General features: G+C 32.6%; 1 protein-coding gene across 1 annotated transcript; it reads right to left on the reverse strand.

Annotated features, from left to right (window-relative positions):
- Positions 1–16,199: 16,199 nt before the first annotated feature.
- Positions 16,200–18,141, reverse strand: LOC129291431 (uncharacterized). Its single transcript, XM_054928769.1, has one exon. The coding sequence runs from the start codon at positions 18,106–18,108 to the stop codon at positions 16,333–16,335; it is 1,776 nt and encodes a 591-aa protein (XP_054784744.1). The 5' UTR covers positions 18,109–18,141; the 3' UTR covers positions 16,200–16,332.
- Positions 18,142–18,348: the final 207 nt, after the last annotated feature.

The raw sequence follows: 18,348 nt of genomic DNA on the forward strand, positions 1-18,348 counted from the left end.
CTGAAGAATGCTTTCTGAGTCGAACTCTCAGCATATATATGTCTTAGCCAACCAATTTCTGATAAATGAAATGTAGCATTTTTCTGACAGCGGCAAAAGTTACGAACGAAAGTCACGACTTTGGCAATTTTGTACTGTTTTTGCAGCAAACAAAAATTATTCATTTTGTTCTTGATTTTTTCATCCAAAAGCCTTCCAAAAACATCCACAAAGCTTAGAAATACTTCTAATTAAAATTTCAACCAAAATAACATACAATTAGGCCAAAAATATTAAATCAAAGTCAAGAATATAAACCCAAAATAAAATACATATTTTCCTAATTTAGGCAATAAAAACATATGCCATTGAGCCAAAACAGATTAGAATATAAGGAAAATGTGATGAAATAACATGAAATTCTAAAGTTTAATTTTTATGAACTGGATTGTGAATACATCTATTACAATAAATGATCAGTGTTTTCTAATTGGAGACTTAAATTAAATTTCACATGATTAAGACAAAAGAAGCTCGCACAGCAAATCTAGCTCCATGAATCTCTTCAAAGATTATATCTCACTTACTCGCCTAACTGATATCAAGCAATTTGGATCTAAGGTCACTTGGTCTAACAATTGCAAAGGAATAAATCTTACTCTAAAAAACCTTGACAAATCTTTTTGTAATTAAGTATTGGTTGGATATTTTCCCTTACATCCACATTCTTAACCTAACAAGAGTGGCTTCTAATCACAACCCGATCTTGCTTTCCAATTCTCTTCTTCACTCACCTCAGAAAAAATTCTAGAGATTTGAGAATTTTTTGTTATGTTTCAAGGAATGTAAAGACATTGTGCAAAGTTGCTGGCATCAACCTTTTCATGGATCTTCTAACTTTAAGCTTCATACTAAACTCTATCACTATTTCAAGCTTAATTTCTTGGTGTAATTCAAGTATTAGAAATCTTGAAGCACAAATCCATTAACTTGAAAAGAACATTCAAAACTTTAATACCACTTGTGATTGTCAAGATGTTGCAGATGAAGGGCTACATCATTTACAACACTCACTAAAGTTTCTTTATGACTGCCCAAATAGCTTCTAGGAACGGCGAGCTAAGTGGAAAACAAAAAGAGAATGGAACATAAATTTTTTTACATGACAGTGAATAAAAGGAAAAACAAGAACTTTATTAGGGGCCTAAATCTAGCTCCAGATTCTTGGGTTGAAGATAAAAAAGAACTCATCTCTTCTTCCTAGAATTATTTCATTAACCTCATTTTTGGTTCTTCTATACCAAATAGTATGGAGATATTATAGGCGATGACCAATCTAGACATTCTTGAATCAACTCCTTGAAATAATAGATCCGAATGGCACTCCTCACAATTTCAAAGGTCAAAGTAGTAACCTTCAATCTTCCTAAAGACAGCTCCCCCAGCTTGGATGGCTTCAATGCCAACTTCTTCCAAACTTTCTAGGACATTATTGATGATGGTGTTTTCCATAGTTTCCTCTTTTTGGCATTCTAAGCATATCCTTACTATTTTAAACAAGTCTTACATAACTCTTATTCTAAAAGGGCAAAATCCTACAACCCTCAAGGATCTCAGGCCAATTAGTTTGTGTAATGTCTCCTATAATATTATCCCTAAAGTCTTAAGTAACAGACTCAAGCTTATTCTTTCAAGATTGATCTTTCCTTTTTAAAGTGCCTATTCAAAAAGAAAGTTGATATCTAATAATGTTCTAGTTGCAACTGATTTAATTAATCAGATCCATTTGGCAAAAAGCAAAAGAAGGAATATAGGTGCACTTAAACAAGATTTTTCTAAATCTTTTGATCACCCTTCTTTGGACTTTATCCATGCTATCCTAAAAAGAATGAATTTTCCTAATAAATAGATAAATCCCTTACTTCAATACATCTTTTCAAAGGAGTACGATATCATCTTTAATGGGCAGCTTACTCAACCTATTTTTTCCCATGATGGCATTAGACAGGGAGATCCCCTATCTCCTTACATCTTTATCCTAGCCACCAATATTCTCTCCTATCTCCCTATTCAATCTGAACAAAGTGGCTCATTTCATGAAATTAGGGTATGGAAGTCTTCTTATCCAATCTCTTACTTTCTTTATGTAGATGGCCTTACCTTTTTCTTTGAATACACTTGATCTGGCATTCAATCTATAAAAAGTATTGTCAATACCTTTTATTCCTAGTATGGATTGCAAGTGATTTACCAAAAGTCTTCTCTTTTGCTTAGCCCAAACATACCTCTTGAGACTCAAGAAGAAATTTTGAATTTACAAGGGCTCAATTATCTCCTTCATTTAAGAGATACTTAGGCATATGGATTGATGATGCCAAAGATAAACATATAATCTATAGCCAAGTTTTGAAAGCTATTGACAAAAGAATTGCATCCTGAAAGACTAAGTTTCTCTCACAAGCCTCAAGACTTACATTTATAAAATTAGTCTTATCTGCTTCCAATATCTACATCCTCTCTTGCCTCAAGCTTCCAAAAAAGCTTTTTATGATCTTACAGATTCTAAGCTTGTGGATTTCTTTTGGGGGATTAATGAAGGAAGGAAAAGTATCTATCTCACTGAAAAAGAGATCTTATTTAGGCTGACTTCTTTAGGTGGACATAGTTTGAAAAACACAATGAAAATAAATTTGGCATTAATAACTAAACAAATTTGATGAATCTCTCAATCTAAACCTCATTTATTACTAGATAATACACTAAAACTCAAATATGTTGATTTTACAAATGGTTGTTCTTTAAAGAAGCCTTATAATGCCAGTTGGTATTGGAAAGGCATTTTGGAATCTGCTAATCTTATAACGTCTCACTTAATAAGGTAGGTAGGTAATGGAGATCAAATCCCTCTTAATCATTGTAAATGGTGGCCATCCTCTAATGCTTAACTAATCAAAGACTCATAGTTAAAAACCATTTCTAATCTTATCATCAGCTTATCTAAGCCTTGGCAAAAGGCTAAGTGGAACTCTAAGTTACTCAAAGATTTGTATAATCCTATTATGGTTGATGACATTCTCAAAACCCCCCCATCTCTTACTGTGATTTGAAAGATAAGATGGTTTGGATGAAAGGAACCTACATTGTCAAAGCTGGTTACAACCTACTCCAGCAACCACTTGTGTTTACAAATCCTCTTTGAAATGCTTACATTTGGTCATTCTTGTGGAAACTACATCTTCCATTCAAAACCCTTCTCTTCATATGGAAGTTAGTTCATAAGGCTATTCCTACAGATGATATTCTAAAAGCTCATCATATGCTGTAACCAATTCTTGTGTTTTTGGATGTGATAGGGATGAAACTCTAAATCACACTTTTTGTGATTGCCCTTTTTCTAAAGCTAGTTGATTTGGTTTTTTTTTTGTTTACTCCACTGTTATCTTAAATGTTGGTCTAATCAATTGCATTCTAACTATTTCAAACATGTTCTTCAAATAAGTTAAACTTAATGTTCTAGAAAGGACGGGTATTAAATTGGAAAATACACACACACAGCGCACACAAAAATTGAAAAAGGTTGACAAGGACAACTTTATCCTTAAATTATAATCCTAAATGTTTATGTAATTTTACTCTTGACATTTAAAAAAGTTGCAATACGCCCTTTTAATTATGAGGTAATATTTGTTACCCTTCATGTTATGGGCCCCATCTTTTCTTATATGATTTGATGGTCAATGTTCTTGTGATTAAGGAGATTAGAGGCATGCAACATTTTGAGATGTTGAGAGGTACATTTGTAAAAAAATATATAAATAAATAAATAAATAAAGTTTAGAATTTTAGATGCTCTCAATTATATAATTTAAAGGTAAAATTGCAAAAGATCATCAAACATTGAAACTTTTAAATTTAATTATATGGTACAGTAATAATAATAATCTTTATCTCATTTGATGGAATTTACGTAGGCATGATATTTTAGAGTTTGGCTAAGTTTAGTTGGAACACATTTCAAATCAGATATTTACAAAAGTTAGCTAGGTGCTTAGGTGGAACATTTTGGTTTGTAATTTTTCTTATTCATATAGTATGGGAGTTCAGCCCTAAAAAATCCCAACCCTTACCTGCTCTGAGGCGGAATTTGCAAATGGATAGAAATGGACTCAAAAGCACGAGTCGTGCAAACTGGGGAAGAAATTTGATTTGATTGAGATGTGAATAAATAATAATTAATATATTGAAAATTACTGGGAAGATTAATATGGTGGCTTGACCCCACCTTTGTGAAACATAGTTCAGTGTTCAGATTGGAAAAGTTATATGCACCAAGTATTTGTTGAAATTGAAAGATGGGGGCAGTTAATTATCACCAACAAACTAGAAGACTGGACAGCTTAGGAATACTAGTCCACATTCTATGAGAATTTGAGCACTAAATTTCATCCATAAATGATTTATAAATATCTCTGTATAATATTTGTTATATATATTAATTTTAATGATAACTTTTTCGTATCTATAACAAAAAAGATTCGTCCCGGCATCGACTAAATACATGGTACTCAATAAATATTTTGATTGGCATTTAGTTGATATTTAGCCCATGTAAGAGTAGCCCAAATGTATGGTTAAGGTAAAATGTAAGATTCAGATTTAGAGCCTATTTGGATACACTACTTTTGACTTTTGGAAAGCACATTTTCACTTTTGAAATATTGATTGTTGTTTGAAAATTTTATGGTTAACCAAATTGACTTTTTAAATGTATATTTAACAACCCGAACTTAGAAACTTGCTAAGAGGAAGCTTTTGAAATGCATTTTTTGAAATATTAACAATGTAACACACGTGGCATATGATGGGTGGTTCACGTAGCTTTTGAATGCATTCGTGGATTGATATGTTAAAGAAAAATAATTTTGGATGAAGAAGAGATGCTTTGAATTACCAAATTTTTTAATGAATCTGACTAAGAAATGTTGAAAAAAATTACTTTTGGATATAAAAATTAATTGGCAAATTTTTGTGGTGAATTTAGAATAGGTTGTAAAATAATAATAATCTTTTTTCAACATATCTAACTTCATATTTATTATTATTATTATTATTTAACATATTAAATTTATATTATTTAAAAATTACATTGTTATAAATTAATGTGTGTTTTCTTTTTGTAATTGTACATTCAAAAGTATTTTTCATTATATATAATCCAAACAACTTTTAATTTACTAAATTAATTTTTTTAAAAAAGTACCCAAATACAAATTTCATCACAACAATAAAATTTCATTAAATTAATTTTTATTAAATAAATTTTTGATAAATTAATTTTTAACTAATTGAAAACCAAGTGCGCACTTAGTGTAAGAAGCATAGAGCAGGAAAGAACATAGAGCGTCCGACAAATCAATGTCGGATAATGCTTGCAGGTGCCCAAGAGGTGAAAGGATTAGTGAAACAATGGAACACGTATTTTGTGTACTGTGGATAATTTGGGCAGGGAGGATTTATTCATTCAAGTCAGACCCAAAAATATTTGAACACATGCCCAAAAAAAAAACTGGCATAACTAAATGTAGCTATTCAAGTCAGGTATATTCAAATCTCTTGAATACTCAAATTGTTTGATTTTTTTAACCCAATTTTAATTTTTACCTTGAAAAACAAAGAATTCTTCAATCAATATAATTATAGGGCTTCTTTTAGGACTTCTAGAAGAAGAAATTAATAACAGTTATATTCTCAATATTTTTTTTTGAAAAATAAATTGTAAATATTTATTTAAATAATTGCAAATTCATATTTTCTAGTTAAGAAATAACACATTTAAATTCTAAAGAGCTAAAGTATAAATCTGTTCCTAATCTTTTCAAAAAGGTCCAATGTTGCCCAACATTTTAAAAAATAGTATAATTTTGCCTTGGACTAACAACTCTAGATGTTTGACTGTGGTTGACTGTCATTTACCTTGCTGGAGTGCTATATTGATGCTAGGTATGAGATTTTTTTTCCTCATTGTTACAGGAGTCTTCAATCTTCTCTCCCTCATACTTCTTCATCATTCTTCTTCTAGCACTACTACAAACAAAGCTTTTCGTGTCATTTTTTTATGGCATTTCACATACCTATCATAGGAGACATAGATCAAGGTAACTTAAAAAGTTGATTCATATACATTACTTTTATGAGAGACGTGGATAATAAAAACCATGTCACTTTTAATAAAGACACGTGATTTCTAAAGAAACAAAGTCACTTTTATTCATAAAAGTGACATTCTTTATTTATTTATTTTTAAATAGCTAATCAGTATTTTTCTTTATAGCTAATTGAACTTGTAAATTTTTACAACAGCAACAACTTAAAGTATACAATTAGAGTGTCTAACAAATAACAACAGCAGCAGCATAAGCATATAAACCAGTAAAACAACAAAACCATAATCTATTCAAGTGCTAAATATTTACAATCAAAGTCTAACAAACTACAATAATATACTAAGTAGAATTTCTAATTAGCCATGTAACTTATGTAATAAGTGTAGCTAAAATTCTAATTATAATGAACAAACTATAAAATTTGAACTATGTAAATAGCTCTTGAAAAAGTTGACCAGCCAAATTATTTTGAATATCATTTATTTCTTCCCTGATATAGGGGTACTCATTGTCAAAAGTTGCAAATTTTTATAATCTTTTCATTAGATCTGACAAAATTCTAAAGTCTCTATACTCCCTCTCTAAATTTTCATTGAGATTGAACTACATACCATGTGTAAATTCTCATTGGTAATTGAACAATCTCATACTATCATACATATAACGATAATAAAATATATGTACTCTGTGCTTCCTATCCATCGATGGCACTAGAAAAATCAAAATTAAATGATAAGTGTAAACAAAAACATATATGAAATGATTATGGAAAAAAATATTGAATAAAAATTACTCACCTTTGGAAATATTTAAGTCAGTAGGCCATTTTTTTTATTTTTTTGGTAGGTGACGGCTTCCTTCCATTATTTGGTGTATTTTTAGTGAACTTTAATAGAATTTAAATAAAAAAAGATATTAAAACAATTTAAATATTTGAGAAAACTAACATTTATAAAAATAACATTAATTTATGTGTTAAATACATCTTTAGTTTTAGCAGTCAGTTGTTTACCCATGAAACAAAACCAGTAAAAATCTACAGGGAATCCATTTGCATGAGTGGACCTATTAGGGGCAACACACTCAAAGTCTCAAACAACTTTAGGTCAACTAGGAGTCTAGGACAAGCAATTTCAACTTAAAGACTAAAGAACTCCTATTTTAAAATGAGAAGTAATATATGAATGCTATTGTGAATGATATATCCTAATATGCAAACTAGTTAGCCATATATTGCACTAAAATAAGAAATATAATGTTAATCCAACTTGGGATAAGATGTCTGAAAGATCCGAACAAAATCCCCAATACTTACAACCTATAAAAAATTATTCCTTATTTCAACCCCAAACTTACTAAACCTTCTTATTCCCTTATATAGAGTAAATTCTTCTTTGTCATTTTAACATTTGAAATTGTCTCTCTTTTTTTTTTGTCACTGGAAACATATATTTCGTTTCTTTTGTTATTTATCTCGGACAAGTAGTATGGAATCTATACTTGTTAGTTAATTTATTCTCTAAAGCAAAATTATTTATTAAATTGACAGGCCCATCAAATGGCTTTTAGTCCTCACACTGATGCTAAAGGCATAAGGGGTGTCTCATGAAATTTCTCTCTCCTAGGCATGTTATAGTAGCTTATGAAGAGAAGCCCAAGATGGCTTTTGTAAAATCTTCCTTACTTAATTACATTTAAATATAAAATTCAAGATAATCATGGGCTAAGTCCCTTTTTGATCACCAAGTTTGTAATTTGTAAAAAAAGGATTCAAAGTTTTCATGATTCAAGTTTACTTAAACATTGTTTATCCAACTTTAAATTAGAGTAAAATAATATTTTGAAGCTATGGGATACCTCACAGGAGTGGAAAAACTTAAAATCAATTAAAAAAATATCAAGGAATGAAAAATAAGACAACGCACTATGGCATGTGCACATGCACTATGGTTGCCCCTCTTTATGTCACGTGTCGCAATGTGTTACATATATCAAACATCAATTTTGTTGTCATTTGACAACAACTCGAGGAAACTTTTGACGTGCTCCGTTTCTCCATCTGACGTTCAAATAAGGTGATTTAGATATCTATAAAAAGCTCTTTTTATAAACTAGCTCCTGGCATAAATTTTACTTCCAAATTAAGCCACACAAGGAAGATGGATACTTGAACTCATTTTTACAAGTTTTCACACGTCACCACTCAAGGGGGTCTAAAACATCACACATGTGCCAAAAGCTATTCCTAACACTCATAACACACTTAAATGACTTAAGACTACTTATACAACACACCACACGTACATAATTCTAATTATTTCAAATTTTCACTTATTGATCCCTTTTAATGCCAAAAATAAAAGGGGAGGTTTTAGCATTGTATTTTACAATCCATATTCATAATTATGATCAAATTAACATTCCTACATTTGCGCTAGTATTTCGACCCTATTAACACTTTAACAACTTACATACAACATCCTAGGGGCTAAAATACATTTCAAGATTATAAGCAATAACATAGTGCAAGGATAAACAAAATACATCATAATTGGCAATATTCCAACTATTACATTAAAAATAAATGGAGTTAATAGACTTTATTGTAGGAATCCTAAATTTCTAAACCTCTAAAGCTTTTTTCCTTTTCACTCTGGAGCTAAAGCTTGTAAAATATTAAAATAGAGGGGTTAGTACAACCACTCAATAACCAAAGTACACATATCCTATGCAGTTGTATATCAATTAATTAAAGCACACAAAAAGGAGTTGAATACTTAAAAATATGTGATTATAAATAACACAAGTTGTATTTTCATAATTAAACTCATTTTCATATTTCGCACTTCAAATCACATGGTATATTGTCACAGTACTCACAAACATGTGACAATGACCAAATCCACAACTCGAATGTACATTGCCACAATCCAGACAACCATGGGGCAACAACATATTCACTATCACAACTATCACAAACTTATCAATTATGTAACACGTCAGATATACACATATGTATGATTAATTCCTCCTCATACTCTCCTAACATCTTCCGACTAAAACTATGGGCTGTAATATCAATCAGGGTTCCATCCATGTAATTAGACTATCTAAGCTCACCAATTGTAAGGCGTGACCCGATCAAAGATCATAGCACTCACTCTCGGACTATGGCTTCCCCCACTTTCAAATCTCTAGGGTGTCGTATACCCTAAGCTAATCTCCTCGACAAACATATAGAGATAGCTAGGTTCTAGTTCCTTGATGAACAATGAGACAAGGCTAACCTTCATGCATTGAAAGGCAACGATAAATATCATATGAATTTTATACTCCTCTTCCAAAGTGAACTCCCGCTAAAACAATCATGCAATGTCTCATGCTCACACACATATTTTTACATGTTCATGATTCGCATTATCAAACTTATTGTTTTCAAATCACCTAGTTAATTAACATATGTGAGCATAAAGAATGTTAACTTACCATACACCTTCTCTACTTTACTCAATCAACCATTCCTTACTAACACACAATCATCATGTTACATATTATACACTTCTCATCCTAAAACATATTCATAATTTGAAAATCATCTTGAATTCAACTCCACATTCAGGTCAAATTAAGGTTAATGCACTATCATATATTTTATAGCATGTTTTCACATTCACAATTTCAATTATACATGCAAATAAACCCATTTCATATCATAAGACAATTAACAAACAACTACTTAAGATACGTTTCTCTTGAATATCTCAAACCTTTAAGAGGTCAAAGGTTTTTTTCCTTAACAATTTGCTTCTAAACTTGTTTTCCAAGCCAAATATGGTGCTCAAATAATTAATCTACAATTAATCAAGTCCAAACTCATCAACATTATCAAATACATACTTTCAACTCTTATTTTCTATTGCTAAAATACTCAAAGCCTGTATTTCTCGCATGTAGGCTTACCCATTGAGTGTATTAACTCTCTTTAACTCATAATAGCTTCAATAAATACTCAACTCATCATCAATGGCTTCCCAACTAAGTCTAACAACCACAATAAATGGCATTTTTGGCCATTAATGCACCTATAATTGCCAAAATGTGAAAACCTATTATTATCAAGTTTACATGTCTCAAACAACTCCCATTAACTCCATTTGAGTCAATAGGTTTAGACCCATAACTTATATAGATCCAAAATCATCTCCTACTTACAAACTGTAATCATAAACTTAAGAAAATAGGTTGGGAATAGAGAAGAATAAGTTAGGAGACTTACCTTTAGTAGCTTTAAAATGCTCCAATCTTCCCCTAAAAGAAAACCCTAGCAAAGCCTAAACTCTCTCCTTCTCCTTCTTTCATTTTCTTTATTTCCTCTCTGTTTTTCACATCATTTTCGTGTCTTATTTTTATAAAAAATATACCATGCACCATGGCATAGCACCATGCATCACGACATATAGTACAAAGAAGACCAGTTCATGTTTTTTGGCCTTGTACACCATGGCATACCACACATGCCACATCATGTGGCATAAAGGCTTTTCTTATTGTTTTCTCTACCTTTGATGTCCAAACAACCTAACTTCACTTCGAGCCTAAATTTACGACTGAAATCACAATTAAAACACTCATTACTTCCCTTTGACCACACATCACAAAAATTCCATTTAATTATCCTTAATTATGCTGATTATTAGGGTTTAAAGTTTAGGATGTTACAACTTCTCTTAAAGAAAAAATTCATTCTAAGTTGGGGATTTAGTGTTACGATCTACAAATAATGAAACTGTATGCATCCTTTCATGTAAATATGTAAAAGCATAAGCCTTTGACACTTTTATTCAGAGTTGCCAAAATCCAAACTTCAAGCTTCAGAAATGTAGTTCGATAGGAGCCCCTGTTCCTTATGTTCAAAGTTGCTAAAATCTAGGCTCCAAGCCTCAGAAATGTAGTTCAGTAGATACGTCTAACTCATATTTGACAGAAAAAAGCTTAATGCCTCATCTCTAACTTAAGGATGAAAGAGTAGCAGAAGGAATTTTAATATTAGAGAAAAGTAAAAAAGCAAAAGTTGTGCACCAAGACCAACTTTTACATAAGGTAGGAGAAAAGAAACATGATATTTGATTTTCTTATTGTGTTCCTGTACATATCAATGACTCAATAGATATCCTAAGTAATCTTGACGGAGGTTCTTGCCATCAAATCTTACATTCAAATCTTATTGTGACTTAATAGATATTTGATTTTTGTAGTAAAACTCATTTTATCAAACGAGGAGGAGAGGAAAACTAATCAGATGTTGCTCACCAACGAAATGCTAAGAGAAAAGAGGAGGAGAAGTGTGAGTCTTGCCAAGCTCTCACAGTTGTGCTTTGAAGGGGGAAAAGAGGAGGAGATGTGGAGGATAAACATCGTGGGTCTTGCTCTCTCCATAGGTCTCGCCAAAGGAGACCAAGAGAGATGTATTGCTGTTGACTCGAAAGGAAGGGGAGAGAGTATGAATTTCTGAAAAATGCTATAATAGATGTGCAAGGGAGGGGAATGCGGGATTTAAAATTCAAAAGCAAAATCCACATTGCTTTTTGGTAAAAAGAGACGTGGATCCACTTAAATTTTAACACCACGTCGCTCTTTAGTAAAAAAGTGACATGGATTTAAAGCAATGTGGCTTTGTTACAAATTTAATCCCACGTTAATTAACTATTATTTCAATTTCTACGTCATACTTGGAAAAGCTATGTGGATTTAATTAACCACGTCGTATAACTATATCTACGACATGGTTAACATATCCACATTCATTTTTTAGAAAGCGACATATATAATGCAAAATTAAACACTAATTTAAAATAATTTTATTTTTAAAAATCCATGTCATTATCTAAAAAATGACATGAATATTATTTTCTACGTTGCTTTTTTTAAAAAAGACGTGAATATATGTAATTATTCAATACTTATTTACAAAATTGCCATTGCTTATATTTTTTATCTCACTTATATAAAAAGTAACGTAAATTGAGGGACATAAAATGTACATTTTGTAGTAGTGCAAGTTGAGGGGACTCTACATCAATCCTAAATCTTACACGCACCTTTATTCAATCAAGTAGAAATCAATCCAAATCTCGTGCTTCTTCATTATTTTATCTCTATCTTCAACCAATGCACAATCTGAAAGAATCAAAGCTGATCAACTAGATGAATCCCCTACAACCATCCCATGGCTTCATCCAAACAGATTGAAAGCATCTTGTCAGAAGAATAATGTCAAAGCTCTATCAAAATCTAATTTCCAAAATTACACAAAATTATACCCTCAAACTAACTAGAATTGGTATTTCAACACTCCATTTCAATATCACAATTACACATAGTTACACCAATAAACTAACCAGAAGTAATTTTTTTAGTAATTTCACAACCAAATATCATCATTCACATGCAAAATTACATCCCCAAAATACTGCAATCCACAAACTAAGACCAAAAATAGATAGAAGGTAGAGAAACTGAGCTCTAAGAAGGTAGATAAACTTATAACATCCTAATTTTTTAGATGTAGATAATATTAGAATGAGATTCTATGATAATTAAAATTTATCATGTAATTATTTGAATAAGTAAAACTCACTCAAAATGGAATAAATTTTAAGGATTTAATTTCTAGATATATTTTTGAGGAGTGGCAAATTTATAAGGTTAAGTGAGATTAAATAAACAGAGAGAACTTATTTATCAAATAAAGAAATTATATTTATTTAAATATTATTTAAATTAAATTGGAACAAAATATGGTTAAGATTTAATCTTTCAGACCTTTTAAAAGATTTTGATTAATTGTAGATAAATTATAACAGAGGATTTAAGGGTTTGGGAGAAAATAAAAGTCTTTATTAAATACATACATATACATATAATGCAAAAGAAAAGAGGAAAAGAAAAGGAAAAACAAATAATAATCAATAAATGGTAACTCACGTTGGCCAAGGCCACCATGGTTTAGGAGTGCCGTGCGTGAACATATACTCCCTCTCATTCTCTTTCGATCAACGCTGAGATAATACTGTGTGAGTGTGAGAGATAGATCGAGATTTGAGAGGAAGAGTGATTTGTGCTGTTGAATCCCAAAAAGTTATCTAATTGATTTAGAGACTTCTAAAAATTAAACTAGTATTTGAGCTGGTGATGTTGAGAATGTTCCTAAACGCATAATTTAAACTTGGAAAAGATGTGACAATGATTTATTCTTTCGTATTGTTGATTTTTATTATTAAATATCTATATGTTTGTATTGGCAATGACTGTGCCCATTCAGGGTTTGTTTGGTCACTTGAATTGGAACTAGAATATATGTTTAAACCTTTCTAGCATGCTTGTGTATTTTCTTGAAATATCTATATATATATATATATACTCTCTCTGTTCAAAAATATAAGGTATTTTTTTGATGTGTTGAATGTTTAAAAATGTAAGACATTTTTAGTCTTTTGAAGTGTAATCATTGCCTTTTTTTAAAAAGTGCCCCTATTGATAATGACTTTATATTTATTGTAGGGTATTTAATAGGGATAAATATAAAAAGATAGGGTTAGTTAAAAAGTAAGTAATTACTTTATTAGGGGGTAAGATTCGGTTAAAAATGTTTTACATTTTTTAAAGGAGGGAGTATTATTTTAATTCTTTTCAAGCATGCTAGTGTTTAGATTAGAATTCAATAAGAGATGGTTATATATGATTATTTAAATCCTTTCAAGCAAACTTGTAAATATTTGAAATGGTATAAAAAATAATTTTTGCTCCTTTCAAGCTTGCTTGTGTGTTTTGGAATGCTGTGAATGTGATGCATTTGTGAGGAGTATAAGGGTGGGTACTGTGATTTATGGAGGATGTGATGAGAGATTATTATTTTATTAATGCCATGTGGTACACCTCCACTTGGTGCATAGTGGATGGTTCTTTGTAGGCAATGCACTTTTGATTGAGTATGTCCTTAGTCTAGGCTTTAGTTGATTGCATAAGGTAGATAAGGCAGGCTACAAGGAAGGATCAAGGTTTGCATCACTTGTTTGATGGTTTTAAATGAGCCAACTTTCTTATTTATTGTGAAAATGAAATTCTCATAGTGGTGAAATTAGTTTGTGAAATGAAATTGTGAAAGTACCTATGTGTGTGTTGGGGGGGATAGTGAAATGAGTTTGTACCATTTTGTTGGTGTAAGTTAGCATATTCATTTGTTACTAAGATTTTAGATCTCACATGTAACCTCTTACAATTTTTAGGTAAGAGTTATGGTAGAGCACAAAGGAAGGCACCAGAGAGTTGAGCGATAGATCAATGGTCTTGCATCTCATATGTCTAGTTTACTTTGTTTATTGCTATGGCTTAGGACCACATATTTATTTTATTATTTTATTAGTTTTGGACCATTTTAATAAATATGGTATTTTGGGTCTTTTAGAATTATTTTAAAGGAGTTTTTACTAAATTGTGGGATAAATCCAATTATTTTTATTACAGTATTTTTTTATTTATTTGGTTTTGGATTTAATTATTTATTAAATGGTTGTGGTGGGCTTGAAAGCCTCAGTTGTTTTATTATGATTATTTTTTTTACTTGACGGGTTTTAGTTAATGTATTTTTTGTCTATCAAATTGAGGGTGTTACAAAACTCACCAGGTTGACAATGCAAAGGGAAGACTGGACACACAATGGTAGAGGGAAGAGTGGAAGAATTATAAGTCCAGAGGGACTCACAGTTGTAGGGGAACTTGATGACAAACTGGAGGGAAGATGTGAACTTGCCAAGCTTTGCCTAGGGAAGACCAAACATAAGATCATGAAGGCCGTTGTCTTCGATTGAAGCATAATGTGAGAGAGAGAGAGAGAGAGAGAGAGAGAGAGCATCTTCTAAAACCTATAATCCCTTAAGTTCTATTGAAGCTCACACCAGTGATTGAGGGGACAATGAAAGCATGAGGGAAGACAAGAACTCAAGAAGCCATGGGTGGGTTTTTTGAATCTGAGGGAAGATGAGAACTGAGAAGCCATGGGTAGGGTGGATCAAATATGAGGGAATACCAAAAAGAAGAAGCAAAGAATGTTGAACTAAAAAAGGCATGTATTTTTTTAATTCTACAATATATGACATGGGGCAGATAACAATCAACTTAACGGTCAAAATCTAGATATGTTAGTCTAACACAAAATTGTACCCTTTTTAAAAACAATGGGGTGACATTGTATCTTTTAAAATGTAAGGATACGAATTAAGTCTTTTTGAAAACATTTGAGGCAGATTTGTACTTTAGGCCAATTCTAAAGGTAACTCTTAATTTGCAATTAGGATTTTCGTTTACAACTATTTGAATTAATTTTTACAACTATCATTAATTTTTTTTGGACTTTAATGTCATTTTTTTTAAATCCTTGTGACGTGGTGCGTCATGGACCAATTGACCATTTAAGTGGACAGGATTTAAAGATTTGTTGAAAAAGGTGACAATAAGAGGGTTCGACTTGTTTTAAAGACATAACTAGAGTATAATTCTCCCAAACTACTATTCCTCTCGTCTTATTTACAAGACACTTCAAACATGTTTAATCAAAATTAAGAAAAACTTTAAAATTTATTAATTTTGTTTAGAAATTTAATAATTGTCAGCTTTATCCTTATTAAATATATATACTTTGATAATATATTTTCTCTCTTCAACATTTAATGGAGGTTAAATAGGAACATTTGTAATAAAAATTTAATGAGATGATTTATAAATAAAACCAAAAAAATATTTCTTTTTGCCCTATAAATAGGACCAACAAGACTATAAATTAGAGAAAATTACTTTAAGGTTCCATTCAGGACAATTAATTACTTTTAGATTTATTGACAATTGAGCTTTGTCATTCATCTCAACTCAGTTGTCAATAAACTTGAGAATAAATTGTCTTAAATGGTACTTGTATGTAATTCTCCCTGTGAGTTAAAAACATAAGGAAAAGTGAACTCCTGCTAACAAATTATAAGACGCGAAATCATTTATTCATGTCTAAATTCATTTACCATTAGTTCGAGAGCTTCTATGCAACACACATTCATCGGAAAGCATGACATAAATAAGTATATATTAATTATATAACTTTACAATACTACCCTCCGGCTCCATGCATGCTTTAATTAACTAGCTACCTTGGTGGTCCAGCTTCTTTGTGAGCCACATCCATTTCTGTCTCGTTATGAAGATTTTCTTCCTCTGATCTGAACTTCTTGTAAATGTCACTTCTGTAAAAGCTTCTTGTCCTCGCCACCAAAATAAGTGACACCAGTGCCCCAAGCAAGGTCACTCCTGTGATGATGAAGAAGGCCAATTTGTAACACTCACTTCCATTACAGTTCAGTTCTTCTCCTTCCATCCTCTTCAATCCCTTCGCCGCCAATTGCCTCATGGCTTCCTTGTCGTACAGATGACCCGCCACTCTCACGCTCATCAAATACGACCCTATAGGGCTCGCCATCGACCCTACATTATACAGCGTCGAGTAATATTTCAGCCCGAAGACTTCTGAAATAATAGAGAATAGTACTGGCCAGTTCGCTCCGAAGCAGAACCCTATAATCACTGATGCCACGTACAGTCCGTTTGGGACGTTGAAAGCCACGAGAAGATAGCCCACGCATGAAAGGACCAGAATTGATGTGAGCATGAAGGGTCTCGGGAATTTGAGCTTTGTAACTATGAACTCTGAGATCACCCCTTGAGCTATCTTCCCCAGATAGATCCAGATCGCCATCAGAGACACAAATGTTGTTATGCTGTGTGGCGAGTACCCTAAAGCTGTCCCTATTTGGCTTAGATTGTTCACCACTGTTAGGGTACCTCCAAGCCCACATATTGTCGCAGAAAACAAGACCGCCATGTCTAGACTTAAGATCGCTTGCAGGATCGTGTAGTCTTCCCCTCTTTCTGGTTTTCTGAATATGTTTCTCCACCATGAACACGACGTAGACACAGCCTCTTTGTGTTCTTCAGACTTGTGTTGGTTCGTCATCTCGTGATCGTACTCAAGCTTGGGCTTTTCTGTGGTAATGGTTACATTCTGTGGTTCTTGTTGGTTGGCTTTGCATAGCTTGAGCTCCTCTGTGATTACAACCACGAAAGGCAGGAGGAGGAGAAAGAGCATGAGAGAAGATGAGAGATAATACTCGTTCTGGGTAAATTTCAGACATTTTTCCAGAATGATGATGACGAGAAGAAAGCCTGCGAGAAGAAGCGACAGGTAGACGAACTTGTAGAAATTTCTGGTGTCGTTCTTCTGTTGAACACCCTTGTGGTGCCTTATTACGGGGAGAAACAAAATAGAAGCCGCCGTGGGAAGCCAGGCCATAAGCAAGAGAAGAGACTTGGAATCGTTCCCATAGAAAGCGTAATATAATTGAGTTATAATCGCCGCGCTCAAGCCCAAGTAGCCGCTCAGCATTCCGATGACAATGCCTCGGGAGCCGGGGAAGTTCTTGACGGAGGTGACGACGACGCCGGTGTTGGTGGAGCAATGAGAGTTGGCGCCGATGAAGACATAGAAGGCCATGAGGGGGACGCTGGGCGGGTGGGATAATTTGCGGTTGACGGCTAGCCAGATCATGAAATAGCCGAAGAAGTTGAGGATGGCGCCGACAGAGACGACGACAAACGGCGGCGTGACCTCGTTGAGGAGGCCGGCGAGGATGCCGAGGTGGGAGCCGAGGTCTTTGAAGAAGGAGAGGAGGTTGAGGGTGGACTGGTCGTAGCCGAGGACGGACTTGATGTCGCGGGAGTAGAGAGCAAACATGTAGCTGGCGCCGGAGACGGACATGATGAGGAAGGAGGAGAAGATCATGAACCACCGGCCGGTGAGGAGCTGGCGGGCGAAAGACTTCGTCGGTGGGAGCCATGTGGTGATATGAAATCCTGAAAAGGCCACCATGTTGGGTCAGGGATGAACGAAGAGATAATGAGAATTGATACATGTGAATATTCCTCTGTTCTCTACTCCTATTTATTATGTTTATCTTTATTATTTTATCCTTATCAAATATAAAATATATTAAAATATTTAATTTTAAAGTAGATATATCTAACAGAAATAAAGTTAAAAATTTATTAAGTTTTTAAATAAAGCTAATAAAATATAACATTTTTTGTTTTAATAAAAATATTAAAAATG

This window comes from Prosopis cineraria, unplaced genomic scaffold (assembly GCF_029017545.1).
Source record: "Prosopis cineraria cultivar Desert tree isolate PC_DT_omini unplaced genomic scaffold, ASM2901754v1 PC1, whole genome shotgun sequence".
Classification (NCBI taxonomy): Eukaryota; Viridiplantae; Streptophyta; class Magnoliopsida; order Fabales; family Fabaceae; genus Prosopis; species Prosopis cineraria.

Bases quoted from the DNA above. Each gene is read 5' to 3' on its own strand.
- LOC129291431 (XM_054928769.1), bottom strand. From the start codon at position 18,108: ATGGTGGCCTTTTCAGGATTTCATATCACCACATGGCTCCCACCGACG.